The sequence below is a fragment of the Phocoena sinus genome, chromosome 8 (genome assembly GCF_008692025.1).
Source record: "Phocoena sinus isolate mPhoSin1 chromosome 8, mPhoSin1.pri, whole genome shotgun sequence".
Lineage (NCBI taxonomy): Eukaryota > Metazoa > Chordata > Mammalia > Artiodactyla > Phocoenidae > Phocoena > Phocoena sinus.
Window position 1 is genome coordinate 94,567,373 of NC_045770.1, and position 24,330 is coordinate 94,591,702.

The 24,330-nt window shown below is 42.2% G+C and overlaps 1 protein-coding gene across 6 annotated transcripts in view; it reads left to right on the forward strand.

Moving 5' to 3' along the window:
* EXT2 (exostosin glycosyltransferase 2) overlaps positions 1-24,330 on the forward strand; it is a 134,872-nt gene that overhangs the window by 43,534 nt on the left and 67,008 nt on the right. For 5 of the 6 annotated variants that reach the window (XM_032640913.1, XM_032640915.1, XM_032640912.1 and 2 more), the window contains one exon: positions 19,757-19,888. The exons of the other annotated variant lie outside the window; for it this stretch is intronic. In XM_032640913.1, the coding sequence (XP_032496804.1) occupies positions 19,757-19,888 (132 nt within the window). The remainder of the gene's footprint in view (positions 1-19,756; positions 19,889-24,330) is intronic. 6 annotated transcript variants of the gene reach the window in all.

The following is a 24,330-nucleotide window of genomic DNA, read 5'->3' on the forward strand; positions in this document are numbered from 1 at the left end:
TAACGAGTCCACGATATGGGGCATTGCTTCCGGAAATGGCCTCGCTAATAAAAGTGTTAAATATTAATTTGCAGCCTATATAAGGATTGTCTGACTCTTTGGGGCTGGTTTCCTACAGCGTGGGACTATTTGTGAAGCACTTCTGAGAAATAATTGCTCATTACAGGAAACATAGTACAGATTTGAATTCATTATGTACCTACTTAGAAAAATATCTAGGTTTGTTTACAAAACAGTAACTTGTAAATTATCAAGTGTTGATACATTTGGTAAAGAATTCACTACTGTCAAGTCTTCAGTAAGGGTCAAACTGATCCATTAGATTTCTGTCTATATTTATAAATTTTAATATAGATTATTATATATTTTTCTATCTCCCTCAGCATTGAAGAGGTTGAGAGAGTTTGGAGTTGCATGATTACTTTACAATAACACAATTAACCTTGTAATTCCATGCTACTGTTCTTCGGAATGTAAGACAACAATCACGTATATTTATTACATTCAATTTGACTTAAAGACCTTTAATACTGGATCAGACCAGGATTGGTACAGAAGTAGCTCCATATAAACCATTTCTGGCAATACAGTTATCTCTCTCCTTGTAACTTAAAGGCTAATTTGTTGTATTTAAATGTGCACTTATTTCCCATTTTGATAAGGCTTTAATAGGAGGTGAGCAGGTCACTTATTATCTTTCAGAATCCAATACTTTTTATTAAACAGAGCAAGTGGTTTGTCTTCAAGTATTTGAAGTCCATATATGTATTGAAGTATTTTTAATTTTCATGTTAATTTGGCCAGGTTTTGATGATCTTATATCATTTGTATTTTAGAGGGATCTTTGAGTTTTTGTTTGAAGCTGCAGACTGAGGGTTCTCTCAACCCTCTTGCTCCCACTCAGATTCTTAAATGTTTTCTGGGGTGGGGAATGGGGACATGAATTTCTCTTGAGAGTCCTTGCCATGATGAACCTCAGTTATTCTTACTCATAGGTGTATGTCATCGTCCAGGTAAGAAAGAGCAGGGGAAACAAAAGTGAGAACCACTGACACAGCTACACTGGTGTAGCTATTTCAAACTTCTCCCTCTGTTCAGAGTCCCAGTTTACGGAACGTGCATTGGAGTTTCCACTCAGGACCAACAGGAGAGCTTGTCTTAATAACACGTGATCAGAAGAAGGAGGTGCCCAGACGCAAGCGGCTTACAGGGGCCCACGTGCCTCTGGTCAGCTGGCACAGTGATACGAGGCACTGGGCCCACAGTCTTCTCAACTCCTCTTCCTCTGGGAACGTGTGGGGACAGTGGAAGGGCTCCCATGGGACCTGACTGCTGAGTGAGTTAGCATCCACAGCCAGAAAAAAAGAACCTGCCAAAAACTAGCTCCTCGGCCGTCTCTGGAACTGTTACTACATGGGAAGCAGATGGAAGAGGGAACATGGCCCTAATGTGGCATGACATGGGATGAAACGAGCCCTCAAGTGCCGTCCTCAGTCCCTTCACACATTGTATTTGTGTGTGTGTCTTAATTAAAAGGGGTAGAGGCCTTTCAAGTGTGTCTGTTGCAGTGAGACTTGCTTTATATTTACCTTCTCTGATCAAACAAACTTATGCTTTCTCCTGATTTTAGCATAGCAAACACGGGAAATCTCACCCCAGGCAGATTCCTTTACAACTAGTTGACCCAAGTCGTGCTCTTATTTATTTATTTTTGATGACAGATCCTGATTAAAGGTTTCCAATCCACCTTTTAGCTAGTCCATGGACCCAACCAGGAGGCAGGGCTTGTCAGCTGCTAATCACTAAAGAAGCTCCCTGATCTGACCTAGGGAACAGTGGGATTCAGAGGCATGGATAACTCTGAAACGGGGCACGGGAGAAATGAATCTCTAGTCTCTTTGCTGAGAAGGTTTGACCAAACACAGTTTTATTGGTCGGTGGCTCCTGCTTTAGTAACCTTTCACCCCCACGGCTCTTGGAGGTACAAGCCATTGGCCGGCCTTGCCTTTGAACTCCTCATGGCTCCTGCCACCTCAAAGGCTCCCAGTCAGAGGCTTGTGTTTTGCTTGGGATCTCTCCTCACAGCAGGATGTCAGCAGTTGGGAAAACTGATCCACCCTTAGAACCCTGACATATTTGAAGGTGATACCCCTGAGACTTGAAACCTATGGCTTTCTATTTCAGGAGCTGCCTGTCACACGTCAAGAAACACAGCTCAGGCTGCCCCCTTTTCCTCCTCTGTCCCTTCTTCCCATAGGGCAGGAGATCGTAACATTTGAGCACACCCTACAACTATTTGCGGAGTCCTTCCCTACTTTCAAGCTCTTTTGCCCCTTTCTCTTCCCGGCTTGCCCCAAGTAGCATCTATTTTTGAAAGAATTTTTCTTTCGGATAAGGCTAAAACACGCAAATTAAGCCATCTTTGGTGTCTGGGAGCTGAATCAATGGGGAAGACAGTCTAGGGAAAGTATCACAGGGCTTACATGTTCAGCTCCAGTGCGTCCAGGTTGGATGAGCCCTACTTTTAAGATAGCCCAGCTGTACTCTTCCCTGTCTTCTTGATCCGTTCTATCTTCTGGAAGAAGTAGATCTTGCAAGAAGAGATAGAAGTGGCATGGATTGCTCTCCCACATCTGCTTGGCTTCCAGACTAAGGAACAAGAGTGAAAGCTTTAGTGTTGAGAGGCAAATCCAGGGACCTGTGAATATTAGATGACTTCAATATAGCTTCTTTGGCAAGAAATCAAGCCACTCATTCTAATAAGAATATTGAGTAGAAAATGCCTTCTAATGATGCCTTTAGCTTAGAAAAGGAGCAAATGATCTCTGTTGAGTTCCTCTGCTTTTCTAGAATTCAAATAGGACGTTACTGATAATCCTTAGCAGAAAGGACACTCTGGCAGGGTCTTTTTCTGCTTCAGAGTAAAGGTTGAGTTTTTAGCAGGTACCCAGGTATCAGAAGAGACGGGCCTGGTTTTACTACTGTCTAGTTCTTTCTTTGGTCGTGAGTATGGTCATGAGCTTACACTTTCCAGTTGACAAAGGGAAGGGGAGAGTTAATATTTATGTTAACTGCTGTGTCTGGTACTGTGTTAGGAACTTCCTCATGAGAACCCGATGAGGTAGTTGTTATTCTCATTTTATGAAGGGGGACAGTGAACCATAGAGGCTGGTAGATGGCCTGTAGTCGCAAAGCTTTAGTGGCAGGCTTGGGACTGGGAAGAATTTGTGGCATATGATTAAGAAGTTCACTTTTCTCACCTTTTCTCCGGGGGCATTTCCCTTTTACACTGAGATAAGTATGTCTTTTGGGACATTCCTGTATTGGTGATGGTTTATAGGTTGCTTCTCTTTGCCTTTATTTTCTGTTTTCCACCTAATTGCAAATTTACTTCTCCCATTCTAAATCCTATTGCGTGACTTCGAGAGAGGAAGGAATTTGAAATCCCCATTCTTCACTTGCCTCTCTTTGCCCCATGTTCTAATTCTTTCTCTGTATCCTTCCTCTGATGGCAGCTCAGGTTTTTAAACTCTTTATAGGAATCAACCATATTACATGATGCCATGTGAGCTTATAAAGAACCTGTAAATATGTATTAGTCTTTGGAAAAAAACACCTTGTCTAATTAAAGACTGTTGTGAACTTAACTGAGCACACTGTCTTGCCATCAGATGTCTTGGGCCTCATCGTTCAGACCGCCTCCTTACATTTTCTTGATTCTTAAGGATCAAAAATGGCCGGAGCCATTTTCTCTGGTAACTACACGTGGAACCGACTGCATGTTAATTCTTTAATCACTCCCCATAAATATAAATACTGAGGATGGAGATCAATAGAAGGAAATCTTTGCTTCGAAATGGATGACATGGGCTTACATGTGGGCTATTGGGAATTTTCCGACCAGCTCTGTTTTAGAATAGGATCTGAGTACTGGTCCATGTACTTGCTTGTTTTCCTAAGCTTTGAGTGACTCGTGGTTTTAGATGTAAGAATAAGGTCTAGAACTCCTAGAAATCAGCTGCACAAATGGAAGTTGTTATGTATTCAACAACTATTCCTACGGGGCTGGGGCTGCTGCTGGTGTTGAGAGGTCTTCAGCAGTTCTTGGGAGCGTGCTGGGGGGACGTAGCCTGGAAGACTGTGTAAAGACCACTTCATCTCAGCGCCAGGAAAATGGGATTAAATTGGGGGAAGTTGAGGGATGGTTAACAAAAATGCTAGGAGTGGAGAAAGCTAGATTTAAAGGAGCAAGTACTCTACAGCCAGCCTAGGGCAAAGGCTGTGAGCAAGTTCTCAAAGTCCCGAGAACGGTGAGAAGGAGAAGAAAGGGCCCATTTTGTGTGGCAGAGTTTTATAACCACAGTCGCTAGTATTAAGGTGATTTTATTTTTCTTTTCACCACCTATGTGCCAGCTGGGTAGAGACTGTTTTAAACAAGACAAAACAACAACAAACCTACTGTGGATTCCGAATTCTAATGTATTTTTAGAAGGCTGGGAATAGGGGATAAGGTAAAAATAAAATTGAGATTAAATCCTAGGAGAGATGAATTCCTAGCAAGAATTATCGGGCTCTATGTGAGATCCTAGGAGAAGAGCAAAAATGTGTTCATTAGGTGTGACACATTAGATCTTGCACTGGGCAGTGGTTGCACTGAACGTTCAAAATGCTCTCGGCTGTTCCCCTGCAGCCACACAGCTGAGAGTAGAGACCCTGCTGGTTAAGCCGAGTCTAGCCCTGCTTTGTTGCTGCTGTTGGGTAAAATGAAACATTGAGGATGGTGATCTGTCTCCTTAGTCTGTTCCAGTTTCCCAAGATAGTTGGGCCTTACGCTAGAGGAACTGCAGGATACCAGTGGAAAGAGGCGGTGAAACGCGCAGAAACGCACTGCCCTAAATCTGTAGTATTTAGGGGCTGAGTTTTTGAATCCTTGCTCTTGAGTGGGGCCTGGTAAGTTTTGCTTTGTACTGTGGGCCATCAGAGAGTTTTTAATCTAGCTGGGAAGATGGGTTTTTTGCCCCCATGAGATAACAGTGGGGCAGAGAATAGATGCTAACTCTTGTGTAAAAATTGTCAGATGAATTTTAAAAAGGGCCTCAAGTGTAATTTTGAGATTAAATGAAGTACAGGTATGATTTTTTTTAATTACTAAATTTTATTTTTCAGAGCAGTTTTAGGTTCACAGCAAAATTAAGCAAAAATGTAGAGAGAGTTCCCCATACCCCCTGTTCCCACAGCCTCCCCCATAACAATGCACCACAGTGGTTCATTTGTTACGGTTGAACCTGCACTGACACGTCCTTATCTCTCAAAGTCCATAGTCTACATTAGGGTTCCCTCTTGATGTTGTACATTCTATGAGTTTTAACAAATGTATAATGATTTATTTCCTCCATGTCACTATTTCTTTTCTTTTTTTTTTTTTTTTAATTTATTTTTGGCTGCATTGGGTCTTCGTTGCTACACGCGGCTTTCTTTAGTTACGTTGAGCAGGGGCTGCTCTTCCTTGCGGTGCACGGGCTTCTCATTGCAGTGGCTTCTCTTGTTGCAGAGCACGGGCTCTAGGCGCGCGGGCTTCAGTAGTTGTGGTGCGCAGGCTCAGTAGTTGTGGCTTGTGGGCTCTAGAGCACAGGCTCAGTAGTTGTGGCTCATGGGCTTAGTTGCTCCACGGCATGTGGGATCTTCCCAGACCAGGGCTCAAACCCGTGTCCCCTGCATTGGCAGGCGGGTTCTTTTTTTTTTTTTTTTTTTTTTTTTGCGGTACGCGGACCTCTCACTGTTGTGGCCTCTCCCGTTGCAGAGCACAGGCTCTGGATGCACAGGCTCAGCGGCCATGGCTCACAGGCCCAGCCGCTCCGCTGCATGTGGGATCCTCCCAGAACGGGGCACGAACCCGTGTACCCTGCATCGGCAGGCGGACTCTCAACCACTGCGCCACCAGGGAAGCCTGGCAGGCGGGTTCTTAACCACTGCTCCACCAGGGAAGCCCCATGTCACTGTTTCTAATTTAATTCCATTGTGGTCTGAGTGCATACATCATATGATTTCTGTTCTTTCACGTTTGTTCAAGTATGTTTTATGGCCCAGAATGAGGTCTGTCTTGGTGAATGTTACTTGTGAGCTTGAGAAGAATGTATAATCTGCTATTTTTGGATGAAATAGTCTATAGATGTCGATTATTTGGTGCTGTTAATAAGTTCAACTATGTCCTTACTGATTTTCTGCCTGCTGGATCTGTCCACTTCTGATAGATGGATGTTGAAATCTCCAGATCTAGTAGTGGATTCATTTCTTTCTCTTTGAGGTTCTGACAGTTTTTGCCTCATGTATTTTGATGCTCTTTTGTTGGTTGCGTACACATTGAGGATTGTTATGTCTTCTTGGAGTGTTGGCCTTTTTATCATTATGTAATGCCACTCTTGATGCCTTGTAATTTTCCTTGTTCTGAAGTCTGCTCCGTCTGAAATTAATACAGCTACTCCCACTGTCTTTGGATTAGTGTTAGCATGTTATATCTTTCTCCATCCCTTTACTTTTAGTTTATATGTGTCTTTGTATTTAAAGTGGGTTTCTTATAGACAACGTATAGTTGGGTCTTGTTTTTTGATCCACTCTGACAAGCTTTTAATTGATGTACTTAGACCATTAAAAATGATGAAAAGAACATGGACTTCAGAGCTAGACAAAATGGCTTCGTGTTCTGGATCTTCAGTTATCGGCTTTGGGACCATGAGCAAGTTACTGTTAACCTTTCTGAGCCTTGTTTTCTTGTCTGTAGGATTATCTCTTTTCATATAGGATTGTTGTGAGGGTCAAGTGAAAAAGTATATACCATGTTTAATTGATTCTCAGACCCTTATTTTTTCATACTTCAAAATCTTTGATGTCAGATTGTGTTAAAAGTGATATTGTTATAGCATTGTATCATATCTTAATTGGAAGCTTTTTCTTTCTTAGTGTTATGTAAAATAATGGTGCATCTTACAATCATTTGTGTCAGGCAGCTATCCCACATTAATGTGACCGCGTAAATCCTAAACAAAAAAATATAAATCGAACCTAGCAGTATATAAAAAGAGATATCTATCATAACTAGATGAGGTCAGGAATATAAGATTGGTTTAACATTAAAAATTTAATTAATGTACCTTCTCACATTAACAAAATGAAGGAGGAAAAACCTACCCGATCATCTTAAAAAGGTAGGAAAAAATCATTTGATAAAATTCCGCAATCATTCTTGAGAAGAACTCTCAGCTAAATGAGGAATAGAAAGGAACTCCTGTAACATGATAAAGGATATTTATGAAAAACTTAGAGCTAACATTATACTTACTGGTTCGGTACTGAACGCCTTCTCCTAAAACTGGGATCATGTCAAGGATGTCTACTCTCTCCACTTGTGCCCAGCATTGTACTGAAGGTCCTAGACAGTGCAAAAGAAAAATAAATAAAAGGCATAAAAATTGGAAAAGAAAAAGGAAAACTGTCTTCATTTGGAGATGACATGACTGTGTATTCAGAAAAGCCAAAGGAATCTACAAACTACTAAACTAATAAGAGATGTTATAGCAAGGTTAGAATACAAACTCTTTGGCTCTAAAGAAAATTTGAATTTTGGCTGAAACACTTTGTCTCGTTTTCTTGTCATGAGACACGTGGTGGTCTGGTGGTCTTTTGCGACCTTCTGTAACATAACTAGAGATGGAATTAAACTAATTTTATTATGTGTATTTTGCAATTATCCACCTTCCTGGATTCTGTAATTAGTTCGCATATTTCTAGCTGATTCTCTTGAGTCTTCCAGATATAAAATCCTATCATCTGCAAATAATGATTGCTTTTGTGTTTAGGGAAATGAAGGCTATATTATGGTCTTCACATAAGAGAACAGTATCAGGAGGATATGTAACTAAATATAGAAGAAAACTCCACTAACCATAGCTAAAGAAGTCAGGGTTTGTATGTCTCACATTAAAAGAAATCTGGAAGTAGGCAGTCCATCCAGGGCAAGTGTAGTGATTCAGTGATGCCATCAGAGAAGCAGGCTTCTTTCTCTGTTTCTGCTCCATCACCATCAGCATGCTGGCTTTGTCTTTTCATTTACAATACGTCTGCTTCAATTCCAGCCAATCATGTCTGCATTCCGGGCAAGCAGAGGGAGAAGACGAAGGGAGAAAACCAAAAGGCTTACCCTTAAAAGACTTCATCTTTTTAGTTTGGAAAACTCACATACCCAGGGGCTGTACCAGTACTGTGTCACACGGTCATCCATTGCTGCACAAGAGGGTGGAAAATTTAGTATTTTAAGCTGGTTTTGTTAGTAAAGGTAAGGAAGGTAATGGATGCTGGGGAGGCAACTAACATCTGTCAGGACTAATAGTAATCTGGACTGTGAGAAGTTGGGGTAGTGGGATGAACTTTGCCGTTAATTGTGTGTGTGTGTGTGTGTGTGTGTGTGTGTGTGTGTGTGTGTGTGTGTGTACACAATCTCACTGGGTATTGCTGGGATACAAGAGTTTTGGTTTTTTGTTTTATTTATTTTAAACACTATTTTGTAGCTGGCCACTTAACTGAACTTCCTTATTTGCTCTGATAGGTTTTTAGTTGATTCTCTAGGATTTTCTTAATAGCCAATCAATGGAAAGCTCTTGGATTTCTTTTCAAATTCCTTTCTTTTTCTGTTTTCTTATTGCTTCTACTAGTTTCCTTATGTTTCCTTCATTCTTTTCCAAATTATCAAATTGGGTGCTTACTTTATTTTTGGATGGTAATTCTGTGTATATATCAGAGTAAAGTTTAAATATGAGACTAGAAGCAATTGAAATTTGGAAATATTTGAGGTCTCAGTAGATTTCATCTCTTAAGATTTTTTTAATTCTTGTTTTTTTATTTTTTATTAATTTTATTATTTTTTTGGCTGCGTTTGGTCTTCGGTGGGCTTTCTCTAGTTGTCGCGAGGGGGGGCTACTCTTCGTTGCGGTGCGCGGGCTTCTCATTGTGGTGGCTTCTCGTTGTGGAGCACGGGCTCTAGGCGTGCGGGCTTCAGTAGTTGTGACACGCATGCTCTAGAGCGCAGGCTCTGTAGTTGTGGCGCACGGGCTTAGTTGCTCCGCGGCATGTGGGATCTTCCTGGACCAGGGCTCGAACCCGTGTCCCGTGCATTGGCAGGTGGATTCTTAACCACTGCGCCACGAGAGAAGCCCAATCTCTTAAGATTTTTAATAAAAACTGGCTATATGCTTTTCTCTTTTCAATAGATGAGATGTGTTATCAGTCTTCAACTTAACATTTAAGGCAAATGTCAGATTTTTTATTTAGTGAAGTTATTGAGGAAAGAAAAGTTTTAATATTTCCATAAGCCACAAAACCCCGTAGGCTTAAGGATTTTAATAAAATCTTATACTGTGTATACATAGAGTAGCTAACATATATATAATACTCGGTGAATAGAATTTCATAGTTTTTAATCCTTTTAAACAACGCTAAAAATGGTGTGCTAAATTCTTTGATGCTCCCTCCTCCAGGAGGTGGAGCTTAATTATCCTCCCTTTGAATACAGTCCGAATATAGTGACTTGCTTCTAACGCATAGATTATGAAATGGGGATGGTAGCTTTACAGTGGAGAAACCTGGCAAACCCCACCTTAACCAGGGGATCAAGGTGAACTTCCCCTGTAATAAGTCACAGTGATACCATGTGTCCCGCGATATGAAGTAAAGAGAAAAGCACATCAGCTCTGTAGTATTCTCCAAAATCCATAACCCCAGTCTAATAAACCAACCCAGATTGAGGGACATTCTGCAAAATTCCTGACCACACTAGGCAAAAGTGTCAAGGTCATGAACTACAAGGAAAGATGGAGAAACTGTCACAGATGGGAGGAAACTAAGGAAGCATGACAACCAAATGCAATGCAGTGTCCTAGATTAGATCTTGGAACAGAAAAGTGACCTTAGAAGAAAACTGGGAAAATCCAAAAAGAAAACAGAAGTCTGTAGCTGAGTTAATAGAATTAACTAAATGTTAATGTCTTAGTTTTGATCGTTGTACCGTGGTGATACAGGATGTTAACATTGGGAGAAGCTGGGTGAGGGTATTCGGGAACTCTCTGTACTACCATTGCAACTGTTCTCTAAAATTATTTCAAAATGAAAAGTTAAAAAGAAAGCAATTGCAAGTTTGCATGGTAAAGAAATAAAAAAAATTTACACCTACCAAAAAATTGTGGAATGAACTCTGCTACTGTTACGTGAACAGATGTCTCTGGCTTTGAGGAAAGTTCAGTGAGTGGTATATGTGGCTTCCTCAGGTGCTGTGATCAAGTAATTGAGATGGTGGGCCTGGGAACACTGCGCTAGATGATGGAAAAGTGCCTCCAGGGGCATCAGGGACTTTTAGGTGGAAGATGCGCGTGGAGAGGGCGAGTAAAGTAGCTTCATGAGTACGGGAATGAAAAAAAGCACTCTCAGATTTTATGGAGTAAGGTATTTTAAATGTAATTAACAAAATAAATATTTTAAGTAAAGAAAAAACTGGAGTGCTGATAAATTCCTGATATATTAACCTTTTCTGCTTCAGAAATCTCTATTTTAAAGGCGGTAAATCCTTTTTATTATTGTTTGTTGAATCATTGAGTAAAGGTATCAAATGCTAGTGAACTTCCTCTTCTCCTCTAGAAAAACTGACAACACAGGCCTAGTACATTTTTATAAAACCTTCAGTCCGTGAGAAGTGCCCCTGGGGGGTTTTGTTGATATTTTTTTCCCCTAATTTTAAGTACGTTGTCTTGTAACTGTTATGTTTATAAAAATGGGATAAGCAAAGGAATAAACAAAAAGCCAGTCTTGCGGTAGTTCTCAACTAGGAATCAGGATGCTCGTATTATCATTTGACCTCACCAGTGTGTGACTTTGGCTGCCAGGTGGAGGTTGTTCGAGCCTGTCTCTGCTGCCTCCAGGCTGGTGTGAGGTTAGGCAAGAAGGGCACTGGGCTCCCTGCCCTTGCCCTCTCATCTGTACGGGAAGGTAGCGAGGAAGAGAGCCAGTGTAACCCTGCAGAGTTTGCTGCATAGGAGGCTTTGGAGCAATAGTAGGAATGCTCATTGGTTCCATTTGTCACAGCAAACAAATGAAAAGGAACTCATGAGCCTGCGGTGCACTGGTGCTTGGAAAGGCTTAGAATCCCTTTGGAAGTTTTCAGATTCATCTTCAGACACAGCTTTGAAAAATTAATCCATGAGGCGTGGAAATATTTTCCAGCCTTCACCTGAGATATATGGTTGTGTCAGTGTAGTAAGCTGAGAGAAAATCTCCTGTACTCAGATCCCTTGAATCTCCCAGGTTGCTCAGAGGCAGAAGTGCTTTTGCATCTTTAACGATGCAGCTGTTTCTTAAACTTCCTGAGGGAGTAGGCGAATGCTTCATTTACTCTCTTGGTTCTCTGCCCTTATTCAGTCTGTTTTATTGTTTTTCATTAATTTTGGAAAATTCTTAGCCATTATTTCTTTAGATGTATCTGTTGCCTTGTTTCCTACCCCTCTTCTGGAACTCCAATTACAGCTACTGTAAGAATATTAGGTATGGTTCTACAGTTCTTGGGTGCTCTGTTCTGTTTTCTTACACTCTTTCTCTTTGCATTTTGGTTTGGATAATTTCTTTTTTATTTTCAAGTTCACTACAGTATTTCTTTCCTTTGCCATATCTACTGTGCTGATAAATCAATTGAAGAAATTCTATGATACTATGTTTTTTACTTCTAGCATTTTCATTTGGCTCTTTTTCTTATAGTTTTCATCTCTCTACTGAATACTCCCGTCTGCCATCTGTTCATGTAAGTGGTCTGCCTTTTTTACTAGTTCCTTCAACATATTAATTATAGTTAGTTTAAGGCCCCCATCTAGTAGTTGCAACATCATGGTCATCTTTGGGTCTGGTTCTGCTGGTGGCTTTATGTTTTGACGGTAGATTGTTTTCTTTCGCATTTTGTTTCCGATAAATGTTGACTGAATGATGGACATCGTGTGTTAGAAAAACAAGAGACCTAAAGTAAATGTCATGTCCAGAAATGGGCAGACCTCTTCTTCTGTGAGCTGTTAGCATGGGAGGTTGACTCAGTCTAGTGTGTAATCAGGTGGGTTTGGGTTTGTCCATTGCTAGACTTACCTCCAGCACCACACACTTCAGATGCTGCTGGTGGTCACCTTGTTCCTGTGTGGGGCACAAGGTACCAAGGTTTTTCTCAGAGTTCCAGCCTCACCCTCCACTTTCAGCAGGCCCTGCCCGCCTGTGCCACACCGGAGGCCTTGCTCCCATCCGTGGGTAGACTTCCCTTGCTTGTGTGTGGTGCCGGGCTCGTGGTGGAGCAGCAGGGTTCTGTTCCCCTGGTCCAGCCGCAGTCTGGCAGGCTTGCTTGCCGGGGCCTTGGAGGTGGGCCTTTCCCAGCATTCTTGCTCCTCCCCCTGGGCAGCTAGAGTCTGCCCTCTGTCTTTGGGCGTCTGAGGTTGGAGGGAGTTTCCTGCCCCTCCCTTGGTGGTAGCTGACCTGTGCGCTGTATCCGTGTAGGAGCCTGATCTGAGCGAGTTTACCTGGTTGTCCTTCAGGGGCAGATGGCTTTTGCGTCTGCCCCTGCTACCAGGGCAGCGTCCCTCTGAGTTGCTTGTGGGGGGGTGTCCTGCTTATGTCTAGAACTTCCAAACTGCCCTACTAGCCCACACTCAGTTTGAGGAATTGGTTTACTTTAGCTGTATTTTGAGGCTGCTTTTACAGTAGCCACCCCTACCTTCTGTGCTTTTCCAAAGCTGAAATAGTTTGAGCGTCCCATTGCTCCTGGATGTCACTTTTTGGAGTTTGGTTTCCCTGATTGCCTTATGACCATAGCTCTCCAGTCGGCCCAAGACACGTTATGGTGTTAGTGGGGTATCTGGTGCCGTTTTCTCATTGTTATGGTGGATTCCATGTTCCCTTGTGGCTTTCTGCATCCTAAGCAGAAACAGATCCTTTATGTTGTGACCAACCAGTGGGTGGGGGGTGGGGAAACAGAGCAGAATTGGGGCCCCTGCTGATCCACGGCTACATGTCGTTGTCGGGTGTTTGGACGGTGCTACCTCTTGGGATTTGGGACAGAGGCTTAGCTGGCTGGTTTATCATTTTATTTTGTGGTTTTCATTAGGAAAGTCCTTTAATGCACTAAAATGAAGCCTGTCGACCTGGGTCACATTCAGGAGGTTCTGATGGGAAGGGCATATTGCACAGTTGGCTGCTGACTGAAGGGCACTGGAAAGCCGTCACTGCTTTGGGAGGCAGATGCTCTTGGACCGCTAGGGATCCTGAGGTTCCGGTCCTTCTGTGTAGTCTTTGAATGGTTGGATAGCCTGTCCACTAGGAACAGACTTGCATGGCATAGTTTTAACAACCGTTTCTCTCTCTCGTGGTCTTTACGTGAGTAATATAAGGGCAACTTATAATCCCATTGCTGCCTTGCTGTTTCACCCGGAAACAAATTTTCCTTTCTTCCCCCTCAAATCCATTTCCTCCATCTTTTACCTTTTAAAATTCTGTATACAAGATGCGGTCATTATTATTAAATGATGGCCTTCCCCCTTTAAGGTCATGGGCTGGTACTTAGAAGATTTGGAAAGTCCCGTGAGATGCATGTGATGCCTGTGAGGGAGATGGATTTGTTCTTTCAACAAACGTTTGACTGCCCACTCCTTGACAGGCACTGTGCTAGGGGCTGCAAGACCAGTCGTGAGCAAAACCAGATGTGTTCCCACCCTCACAGTTTCCAGAGGAGTGCTGGCCTCTTCCTTGGAAGCTTAGAGATTCAGGTAGAAGGGGCATGTCGTTGGTTGCTGTACTTTTCAGTATAAAGTTCTGTCACACTCGTACTTGATTTATTTTTATTATATCTAACTCTGTTCTGTGACCAGTTGGATTTCTTTACTGGCTTCAAGAATTGAGATGAATGGAGTGTAATGTTGAGATCCCATTCTGTCTCTCCTCTACCCCTTCCTCCCTTCCCACCCCAAAACAGTGCTGAGTGTATTCTGACATAAGTGGCAAAGACCCTGAGGGGACAGGATGGATGCAGGCGTTCAGCAGTGAGCTAACATGTTCTGTTTATCTGTTCTGCACTGGCACCGGGCAGGGAGCTTTACAACCCTCATCGCACTGGATCTTCAGCTCCACGGGAAAGGTGGTGTGCAGTCTCCATCTCATCGATTCAAAAAACAGAGGGGTTAAGTCACTTAAAATTGTGCAAGGTACTCATCGCCGTGGTTCTTTCTACCATACTGTGCGGACTTCCTTTAAACACTTGTTATTGCTAATCCTCTTGGCTTTATGTTACTGAAAATCAAAGAAATTAAACCAAAGTAGCAGTTTCAATTTGAAGTATTTATTTGCTTAAGTTAGTTTTAAGTTGGCCCAATCCTTGCCCTTTGCTTTATGATTCTAATATTTGAAAGCATCATAGGAACTTTGTAGTTCTTATGCTTTGAAATATGCACGTTTTACAAAATTACCATGGTATCTGTTTAATGAAGAAAAGCCAAATGCTTTGTCGAACGTTATTGTTATGACCATTTCATATGTGACTTACCTTTCAGTTGTGTAGATCCACAGTGTAGAGTGCCTAGGGAATTTGCAGAGCTGTGGAAGAGTCCCTCATTTAAACTTTTCAGATAGGGAGAAGTGTGGCCCCTGTTTTAGGGGGGAAAAAACCCTCAAAACATAATAAGCATTTGCATTTGCTCACTGGATGGGAACACTGGTGCTTTCATGTATTGCCAGCATAGCTGAAAACTCCTTCCTCTCTGCCGAAAAGTGGCTGATGCTGAGTCCTGGAGGGGCTGTAAATTATGCCTTCTAAACACTTCAAGGTGTTAAAGAGGTCCTGCAGAAATAATTAAGCCTGCAAAGTTCACTTATCCTCAGGCTGAGACACTTGAACTATGATTATTGGCAAAGCTTGCTTCCTTTCTGAGAGAAATTGTAATTTGGTGGACAGGGCTAGATGATTTGAGACACCTTAAATCAGAAGCTCTGTCCTACACTTGTGCAGTTGGCTGGTATTCTAGGTGGATTTGTTACCAATCATTGTTTCCTATAAATCCCAAATGCTGCTGTCTCTGCTGTGATTCAATGTGAACGTAAAGCTTTGGAATGCTTAAGTTTGAGTGTGGTGTGATTTAAAATGAAAGAACCTACGAAGATGGACCCATTTGGGTAAAAAAGGAGGTAAATATTTAAGCTGTGTGTGTTTATGTGTGGGGCTCACGCTTCTCAGTGAATTTTTACTCCTTTCAGTTCCTTGGTAGAGGACCGTTTCCTGAAACTTACTGTGTGCTGGTACTCTTAATACTCTAGAATGGGGTAGGGAAAGGTCTGACTTTAGAGTTAGGATTCATGAGTGGTGACACTGCCACTTAACAGCTTTGTGTCTCAGTTTCCTCGCATATAAAATGAGATTTGCATCTGCCCCAAATAAGTGACAAACTGGTAATAAAGAGCAAATGAGACCATGGGTACAAAAGTGCTTTGCAACAGGGAAAACATTCTAACATTTGCAAGGATACTAATAAAAGAATGCCAGTTTCCACACCAAAGGAATTCAGTCTAGCTGGAGAGAGAAATGCGAGCATCCGAAATAGCAGCGAAACAGTGATAGAACAGAATATAAGACACCTGACCTATAAGATAAAGGCTGTAAATGCTGTGGTGTTTCACAGTAAGAGAAGAGTGTTGATGTTGGGGGCGCTCAACCTCAGTAAAGGTCTCACAGAGAAGATGGATTCTTTTAGGTCTCATGAACTGTAGATATCTTGGCTGGATGATGGGAGGGAAAGCAGCAAGATGACTGAGAAGGAAGGAGATTGGACTGAGTGGAGTGTATCTAAGAAGCAGCAGCAGGCAACCAGCAGGCCCCCAGGCTGTACCCAGATGGCCGACCACAGGACAGCTTAAGTCAGATGCCCTTGGAAGCTAAATCTGTTTCTGATTTTCTTTGAGTAGGAGAAATTCTCATTGGGATGCTTTGCCTTCTTCTTAATGTTAGTGGAAACAACAGTCGTCATATAACTCAGAAGTTATCCTTGGCTTTAACTAATGAATAGAGGACTTGCCCAGGAAACAGAACCAAAGTCAGTAAGTCTGGACTAGAAAGTGTCTTTTTCCTCCACCTATTTCGGTTACGCTTCCAATTTCTCATGCTAAACTTGGAAATGTTCGCCCCCTTGCGTAAGTCCTAACAGTCTCTGATTTTTTTTTTTTTTTTTTTTTTTTTTTTTTTTTTTTTTTTTTTTTTTTTTATGCGTTACGCGGGCCTCTCACTGCTGTGGCCTCTCCCGTTGCGGAGGACAGGCTCCGGACGCGCAGGCCCAGCGGCCATGGCTCACGGGCCCAGCCGCTCCGCGGCATGTGGGATCCTCCCAGACCGGGGCACGAACCCGCGTCCCCTGCATCGGCAGGCGGACTCTCAACCACTGCGCCACCAGGGAAGCCCCAGTCTCTGATTTTGAGTGGACTCGTAGGCTGAACGAAGCTGGCAAGGTCGTCTACACCAGCATCCTGCTTTCATTAGGAACCGAGTTTAAACTCTGCTTGGATAAGAAACTGTCTTCTTTCAGAAGGCTCTGACACAGTAGCTGGTTTGGGAGTAACCCTCCTGTCAATAAAAGAAAAAGAAGTATAAGAGCTTATTAAAGTAGATGAAACAACAGTTCAGAGAGCAGCCCATGCAGTCAGGACTTGAGAGACAATTCCTGAGAGACAGGAGCACACTGAGGGGAGCTACTTGTTCACTCTGGCTCCTTCCCCGAGGGTGCTTCCTAATTCACAGCCCAGGGTATGGAGGCTTTGCAGAAAGCAGCAGTCCCACAGGGCTGACAGGTTGGAGTTAGGGGCTTCCAAAGTATCTGGGATTTGAAGAACAAAATCCCAGGAGAAAGGGAACCACGGGGATATAGCAAAAAATGGGCGTGCAATCTTCCCTTAAGGTGTTTGCCAACTTCTGAGGTACACACGATCAGAACAAAACTCTGAGAATCCCTGCAGAAAGAAACAGCTGGGAGCCTAACAAGCTCTGTAGCTATTTCAGCAACCGTGTATAGTACTGATGAGATAAAGATCAGTGTTCAAGGCTGGCCAAGATGGAGGGGCCCTGGTAAATACCCCAGGCTTTAATTGAAGGCCCAGAAGGCCACACCTTCAGAGTAAGGGCAAGCTGAAAAAAGGTGGCCCTGACAAAACTTGAAACCAACCCCTGACAGGATTATAGTGGTCTGACTGCATTCTCTGTACCTGCCAGAAGAATATGTTACATTCTTAGGAGGAAGATAATCTGGATCATCCAGAACCTCTACAGCTTTTTAATACAGAATGTTGGCATCCAATAAAAAAATAAGATGCACGCTAGAAGTTGAAACCAAATGACCAAAATGAAGAGTAAAAAGATGATAGAAAGAGACTTACAGGTTATTCAGATATTGGGGTTATCAGTCGGGAATGAACAATGTTCAATAATATAGAAGAAGAGAAGGAGGATTTCCACAAAGTTCTGAAATCTTCTTTTAAAAAGTCAAATGGAAATTCTGCAACTGAAAAATATAAGAAGGGAAAGTAAGAATTTAGTACATTGGTTTAATAGCAGTTTAGACACACACACACAAAAAAGGATAAAGGATTATTGGACCGGAAGAAAAAGTAGTAGAAAATACCCAGATTGAAGCACAGAGAGGAAAAATACAGAGAAGAGAATAAGAGACATATGGGCATGGTGAAAACATTTTACGTACATGTGTATTTGGAGTCCTAGAAGCAGAGGAGTGTGACAGAAGCAATATTTTAAAAAATATTGACTGAGAGTTTTCTAAAAACAGGGAGAGACATCAAATCATAGATTGGAGAAGCTCTCCAATCCTAGGTGGGATAAACACAAAGGGCCACACTGAGGTATATCTGTGAACCTCGATGAAACAAATAGAATGAGCATACACTTAAACTCAGCCGTATCGGAAATTACATTAAGCGTAAATGGACTATATGTACAGTTGGAAGCCAAAGATTTTTGAATCGGATAAAATATTAAAAGCCACTTATATCCTTTTTATAAGAGACAGTCCTGAGACAAGCTTTGAGGGCACAAATTTGAAAGTAAAAGTTTTGGAAGTAAACACACGCACACACATGTACATGCACACGCACACAGGCAGAGAAGAATCAATAAAGATAAAGAATATTGAAACAGTACTTAAAATCAACTTATTGTACTTGACAGTGGTAAAACATTACACTCATCAACGGCAAAATTCTCTTTTTTTAAAGCGCACATAGGTCATTTACAAAAATAAGCTATGTACTGGGCCATAAATCAAGTTTAAATAAATTGCCAAGTTTTGAAATAACGTGTGTTTTCTGACTACAGTGCAAAGTAGAAATCAGTAACAGAAAGATAAATAGAAAATCCCAAAATGTTTGGAAATTAAACAGCATACTTCTAAATGACCCATGGGTTAAAGTATCACAAAGGAAATTAAAAACATTTTTCACCTAAATTATAATGAAAATGATATATAAATGTGTGGGATGCATTTAAAATAGTGCATAGAAGTAAATTTATAGCTTTACATGTATGTATTAAAAAAGAAGAAAGATTGAAATATCTAAACTTCAACCTCAAAAAGCTAAATGCAGGATGAATTAAAATCCCCCAAAACAGAAGAAAGTAAAAATAAGAGCAGAAAGGAACAAAATAGAAAAACAATGTAAGATAAAGAAGATCAGCAAAACCAAACACTGGTTTTTTGAAAAGATAATAAAATTGATAAACATCCAGTAAGACTGATCAAGTACAAAGAGAAAACACAGATTATCAATATCAGGAATGAAAAGAGCTGTATTACTATAGGTTCTATAGGCATTAAATAGGCATTGACGCACATTTAGTCCAATAAATGTAACAATTTAGGTAAAGTGAACACATTCCTTGAAAAATACTACCTGTGAAACTGACACGAAAATGTGCGTAATCTTATGGGTATGTAAGAAAATTAATCCATGATGTAAAACCTTTACACACCAAAAGAACACCCAGCCCAGATGGTTTTTTTGATGAATTCTCAGTCTTTCAAGGAAGAAATAGTGCCAACCTTGCGTAAAATTGGTCAAGGAATAGAACTTTTTCAACTCCTTCTGTGAGGCCAGCATAACTTGACACCAGAACCTGAGTTTAGTGTTACAGTGTTGAGCAAAAGAGTAAATACTGGTTGATGCCATTCATACGGACTTCAGTAGTGGGCTAATAGAAATCAGAATAATGATTACTTCTGGAGGGGTGAGGTTCTGACTGGGGTGCTGGAATGTTCTATATCTTTATCTGGGAAGTAGTTATAAGAGTACTGAAGGTAGAAATTCATTGAGTTGTACCCTTAAGATCTGTGCACTTTATGTATGTTATATCAAAAAAGACTCTAAACTTGCTCTGGTTAAACACACTGATATTTCGTCTTAAGTATCATGTAGTTTCTCTTAAACCTAAATTGAATCCAGTGTGCGTTTCATGTGCTCACGTGCTATTTTGACTGCCTTGGTTAAATGCCCACTCTGATGGAGCTGGCCTTGAACAGCAGGGAGCCTTTGCCTTGGTCTCCCTCTTCTTCGGGAATAAGGCAATTACCCAGACCCAGAGTTGGCTGTGACGGAGCATCTAGTTCTTCACTCTCTTTGCTCACTTCACACAGTGTGGTTTTCTTCACAGGCACGGTGGTTCTGGGAAGCGTACTTCCAGTCAATCAAAGCCATTGCCCTGGCCACCCTGCAGATCATCAATGACCGGATCTATCCATACGCTGCCATCTCCTATGAAGACTGGAATGACCCTCCCTCCGTGGTAAATGAATTCCGGGGCGAGCCACATCAGGCCTGGGCCGGCTATCAGGATGGGATGATGGGAAATGTACTGAATTTGTAAAGGTTATTCAAATTCGAACTTTCTAAGATGAGAGTTTGCTATCAGACTTGGGGCCGATAGGACCAGCTTAATTTTGAAATGATGACAAAAGTAAGAAATACCGAAGCAGCAGCTTCCAGTTTATTTTAAATGTGCTTAGGAAGACAGTATGTTTATTTATTATGGAAATAAATGGGGAGGCCTGGGTCTTGTTGGAAATGGAAGACTTCTGATGACTTTTGCAGTTGTGGTGCTTTGAACTCTTGAAAGGATTCTGTAAGCAACTTAATAACAGCTTATATTTTGAGCACTTCCCCTTGTGCTTTATGCTAAGTGCTTTCCACGGATTATGTCAGTTAACATTCAGACCCCTTGTGAGGAACATCCTCAGCAAACGTGATTGAGAGGCATTAGGGATCGCTCAGGACTTTGGCTGAGGCCCCTGGGTATTCTCAGCAGCGAGATGGTGTGGTCAGAAGCTGCTCACAGGGCTTCGTCCTTGCTTGCAGGAGTCACGAGGCACTTGTGGCCTTGCAGGGAGTGTGTCAGCGGCCACGGCTTCTTTCTCACTGAGAGTGCCTGAAGCTGGAGAACACCTGCCGTCTGGCTCACAGACCCTGAGGCCTCCACCTGAGAGCACTAGGGTCTTCTCCATCTCAGACTGAATCGTTACTCTCTTTCCGGCCGGCCGGCCGGCCTTGTCTCCTGACTCTACCTTCTCTAGATAGTCCTGTGTGCTGCCACCTGGTTAATCTTCATGTAGGACCCTCCTTCCCTCCCTCCTTCCTTTCTGCCTTCCTTCCTCTCGCCTTTATTAAGTGGTTCCTATGTGCCAGGCACTGTGCCATGTGCTGAGAAAGCAGAAAAGGAAAGCAGGCCCTGCCCTCAAAGGAGCTCTCCACTAACTTGGGAAGCCAGCGAGGAAGGGTATTGTATGAGTAGTCCTGTACACCCTAGTGTATGGGGTGGGGCAGGCAGCGCTCCTGGATGGGGGTGGGCAGGACACTTCCTGAAGCGAGGGTGCCTGAGAGGAAGTAAAACCGTAACATCAAGCGAAACAACAGCAGACACCTTTCTGTCTTGCTTGAGGTAAAGTTTCCTTCTGTCTGTCTCTTCCCTTGAATCTGTTGCCAAAGGGAACCTTCCAGAAGGTTTCTATTCCTATATAAACCTAACTGTATAATCTTAGAACACAAATGGGATCATACTATACATAGTATTCTGTGCCTTGCCTTTTTTACTTTACTAATAGATCACGGGCTTACTTCCATTTCATTCTGTATAGGTATACTTCAGGTTTAAGGATGGCTGTATACTATTCCATTGTTCAGGTGTATCTTACATGCAAATCTATTTTCTAACAGTAATACAAGGGACATCCTTTCATATGTGTTTGCACATAAATGTGTGAGTGTATCTACAGAATTAATTCCAGCTGAGAAATTGCTGAAGGAATAAACACATTTTGAATGTTGATAGATATTAACAAATGGCCCTTTCAGAAGACTGTACCAGTTTATAGTTCCACCAGAAGCATTTTGGTTATTCTGGTTCTCCATGCCTTCAGTAACCCTGAGTACTTGAATTTTTGCTCAAGTGGAGGTTGACATCTCTGTCAGTTTCTCCCAGAATACCCATATAAATCCTATTTGTATTTCGATTGGTCACATTGAATTTTTAGATAGTTTTAGGCATTTATTCATTCAGTGGGTACTTACTGAGTGCCTGATATGTTCCAGGCAGTGTTCTTGGTACTTGAAATATGTCAGTCAACAAAGCAGAGGAAAATCCATGCCTTGGGGATTTACATTGCAGTAGATCTTGCTATCTGGAAGCAAGATTTGTCTTTCTGGTAGAATTTTAAAGTTTTCTTTATATAGGTCCTTCACAAGTCCTGAAAATCTTTTTCTTAGGTATTTTATCTTTCTTATACTCTGATAAAGGAATATGTACTCTCTGACATTGTAGTTTCTAACTTTTGTGTGAAGACATATTACTGGCTTTTGAACATAAATTTTGAAATACTCTTTTACTGAATTCTGTAATTGTTTCACTTTTTAAACCTTGATTCTCTTGTGTCTTCTAGATATGCAATCATATTTACAAATGCTAATTTTGCTTCCTTTTTTCAATATTTGAACCTTTTATTTTCTTTGATCTAATTACCTTGGCTAGTAGTTCCAGAACAATGGTAAATGATGATCTGAGTGTTAAAAGGAGAAGGGCAGGTGTTTCTAGTCAGGGAAAGGGGGGAAGTTAGGTTCCATCCAGAAGGACCGGCAAATTCAGAAGTCAGAGGGACAAGAGAGCATGGCGGCTTCAGGAACTTCGAGGGGGTCAGTGTGGCAGGAGTGAAGGGGGCTTGTGAGGGAGAAGCAGAAGGTGGAGCCTGCAGAGGGCCCAGGACGCCAAACACCTGGCATCTTTTTTTTTTTTTTTTTTTTTGGCTGCGGTGGGTCTTCGTTGCTGCACGTGAGCTTTCTCTAGTTGTGGCAAGCGGGTGCTACTCTGTCGTGGTGCGTGGGCTTCTCATTGCGGTGGCTTGTTGCGGAGCACAGGCTCTAGGCGTGCGGGCTTCAGTAGTTGTGTCACGCGGGCTCAGTAGTTGTGGCTCGTGAGCTCTAGAGTGCAGGCTCATTAGTTGTGACGTGCGGGCTTAGTTGCTCCGCGGCATGTGGGATCTTCCCGGACCAGGGCTCCAACCCGCGTCCCCTGCATTGGCAGGCAGATTCTTTAACCACTGTGCCACCAGGGAAGCCCACACCTGGCATCTTATGGAAGGTTCTGGAATGTTGTCTGTGGGTGATGGGAGATCACTGAAGTATTTACACAGGAATCATGTGGTGAGATTGTGTTTCGGGTCAGTCTGCCATCAGTGTGGAGGATGGATCCGTTGTAGGAGGTTGAGCCTAGAGGCAGGAGGCTGTTGCAGGAACCCAGGTGAGAATTAACGCAGGACAAATGTGAGTGATATTAGCTGGCTGGGGGGAGTTTAGGAAGAGTGAGGAACATGGTGTCGTTTATCCAGACATGGAGTGCGGGTGCACGGGCGTCGTGGGCAAGGGCGGTGTTGGCATCCAAGCGCATTCTGGCTTCAGGGCCTGCCACAGTCTAGCTCCAGGCTGCTTTCTAGCTTTCCTTCCTTCTGTTGCCTTTCAGGGAGCGCTAGACCTCTGGCAGCACAACTTTGTCCTTTCTGTGTTTACTCCATGCTTTTCCTTCCCCGTGCCCTTGTGACTGTTAGTCCTTTCACTGAGATGCCTCTCTTCACCATTGTCTCTGGTCATCCACATTTTATCTGGATATCAGGGGCCTGCTTACATACCCCATCCTCCATGAGGTTTTCCTATACCCCTAACTAAGCACGAAGTAATCTTTCCTTCTTGTAACTCTCAAAGCATATTATCTGTTTCTTTCCTATCACTTCACATGCGTAGAAGTATAATTTCCTGTAAAGTTTTAAGCTTCTTAAGGGAATTTCTGAGTTATCTTGGTATTCCTCATAATACCTAGGACAGTTTAATTCAGACAGGAAGCCCTTGATACATGAAGGAAGGAGGAAGGGAGGAAGGAAGATCGGGACCCTGGGGCTTGAGCCATCCAAGGCTCACTCACATGCTGTTGTGACAGCCATTATTTTATTTGACCTTCACCCTGTTGGGAAGGTGGGGAAAGTGATAGATTCTTGCTCATCTCTAAAGCAGACACAATGAGGTTCACAGAGCCTGATGACTTGTCCAAGGTCATATAATGGGCAAGTTGTGTAAACAGGCAAGAACCCAGGTCTTCTACCTGCAGAGTTTTATGGGAGCCATTAAGCCTCCTCTGGGCTGAAACATTTCCACTCTTGTGAGTATATGGTACAAGCTTGAGACAAAGAATATCACATCTGTTCCTCTGTAGGAGAATTCATACAGGTGGGATGGTCATGGCGCAGCCAGAAAATGTGGAAACAGTAGGACTTTATTCTGTACTTTGAGCTAAAGCTCTAAGAAAAGTGTATAAGAATAAATGGCTGGGATTTTGGTCTCTGTCTTTCATAAGAATATAGACTAGGAGAAAATAGTATATGAAATTTTATAGTTTTGAAATAGGTGTATTTTAATTTAGGACAGAACGATCAAAGTGCTGGACTCTAATTTGGGAAAGAACAGAAGTATAAAAAGCATAGATCTGGATATGCAACTGGAAAATATATTCTTAATTTTTTCCTTTAACTCTTAATCCTTTTTAGGGAAATTCAGTGTTTACCACATTTCTAGGAGCTCAGGTGATGAAAGCCCTGATTTAAAGCTGTGGGTTGTACATTTCTGCATCTTTAGTGAAAGCAACTGACAGGCAGCCTGAGTAACGTTGATTTATTTACAGTTAACTTCCCCCTC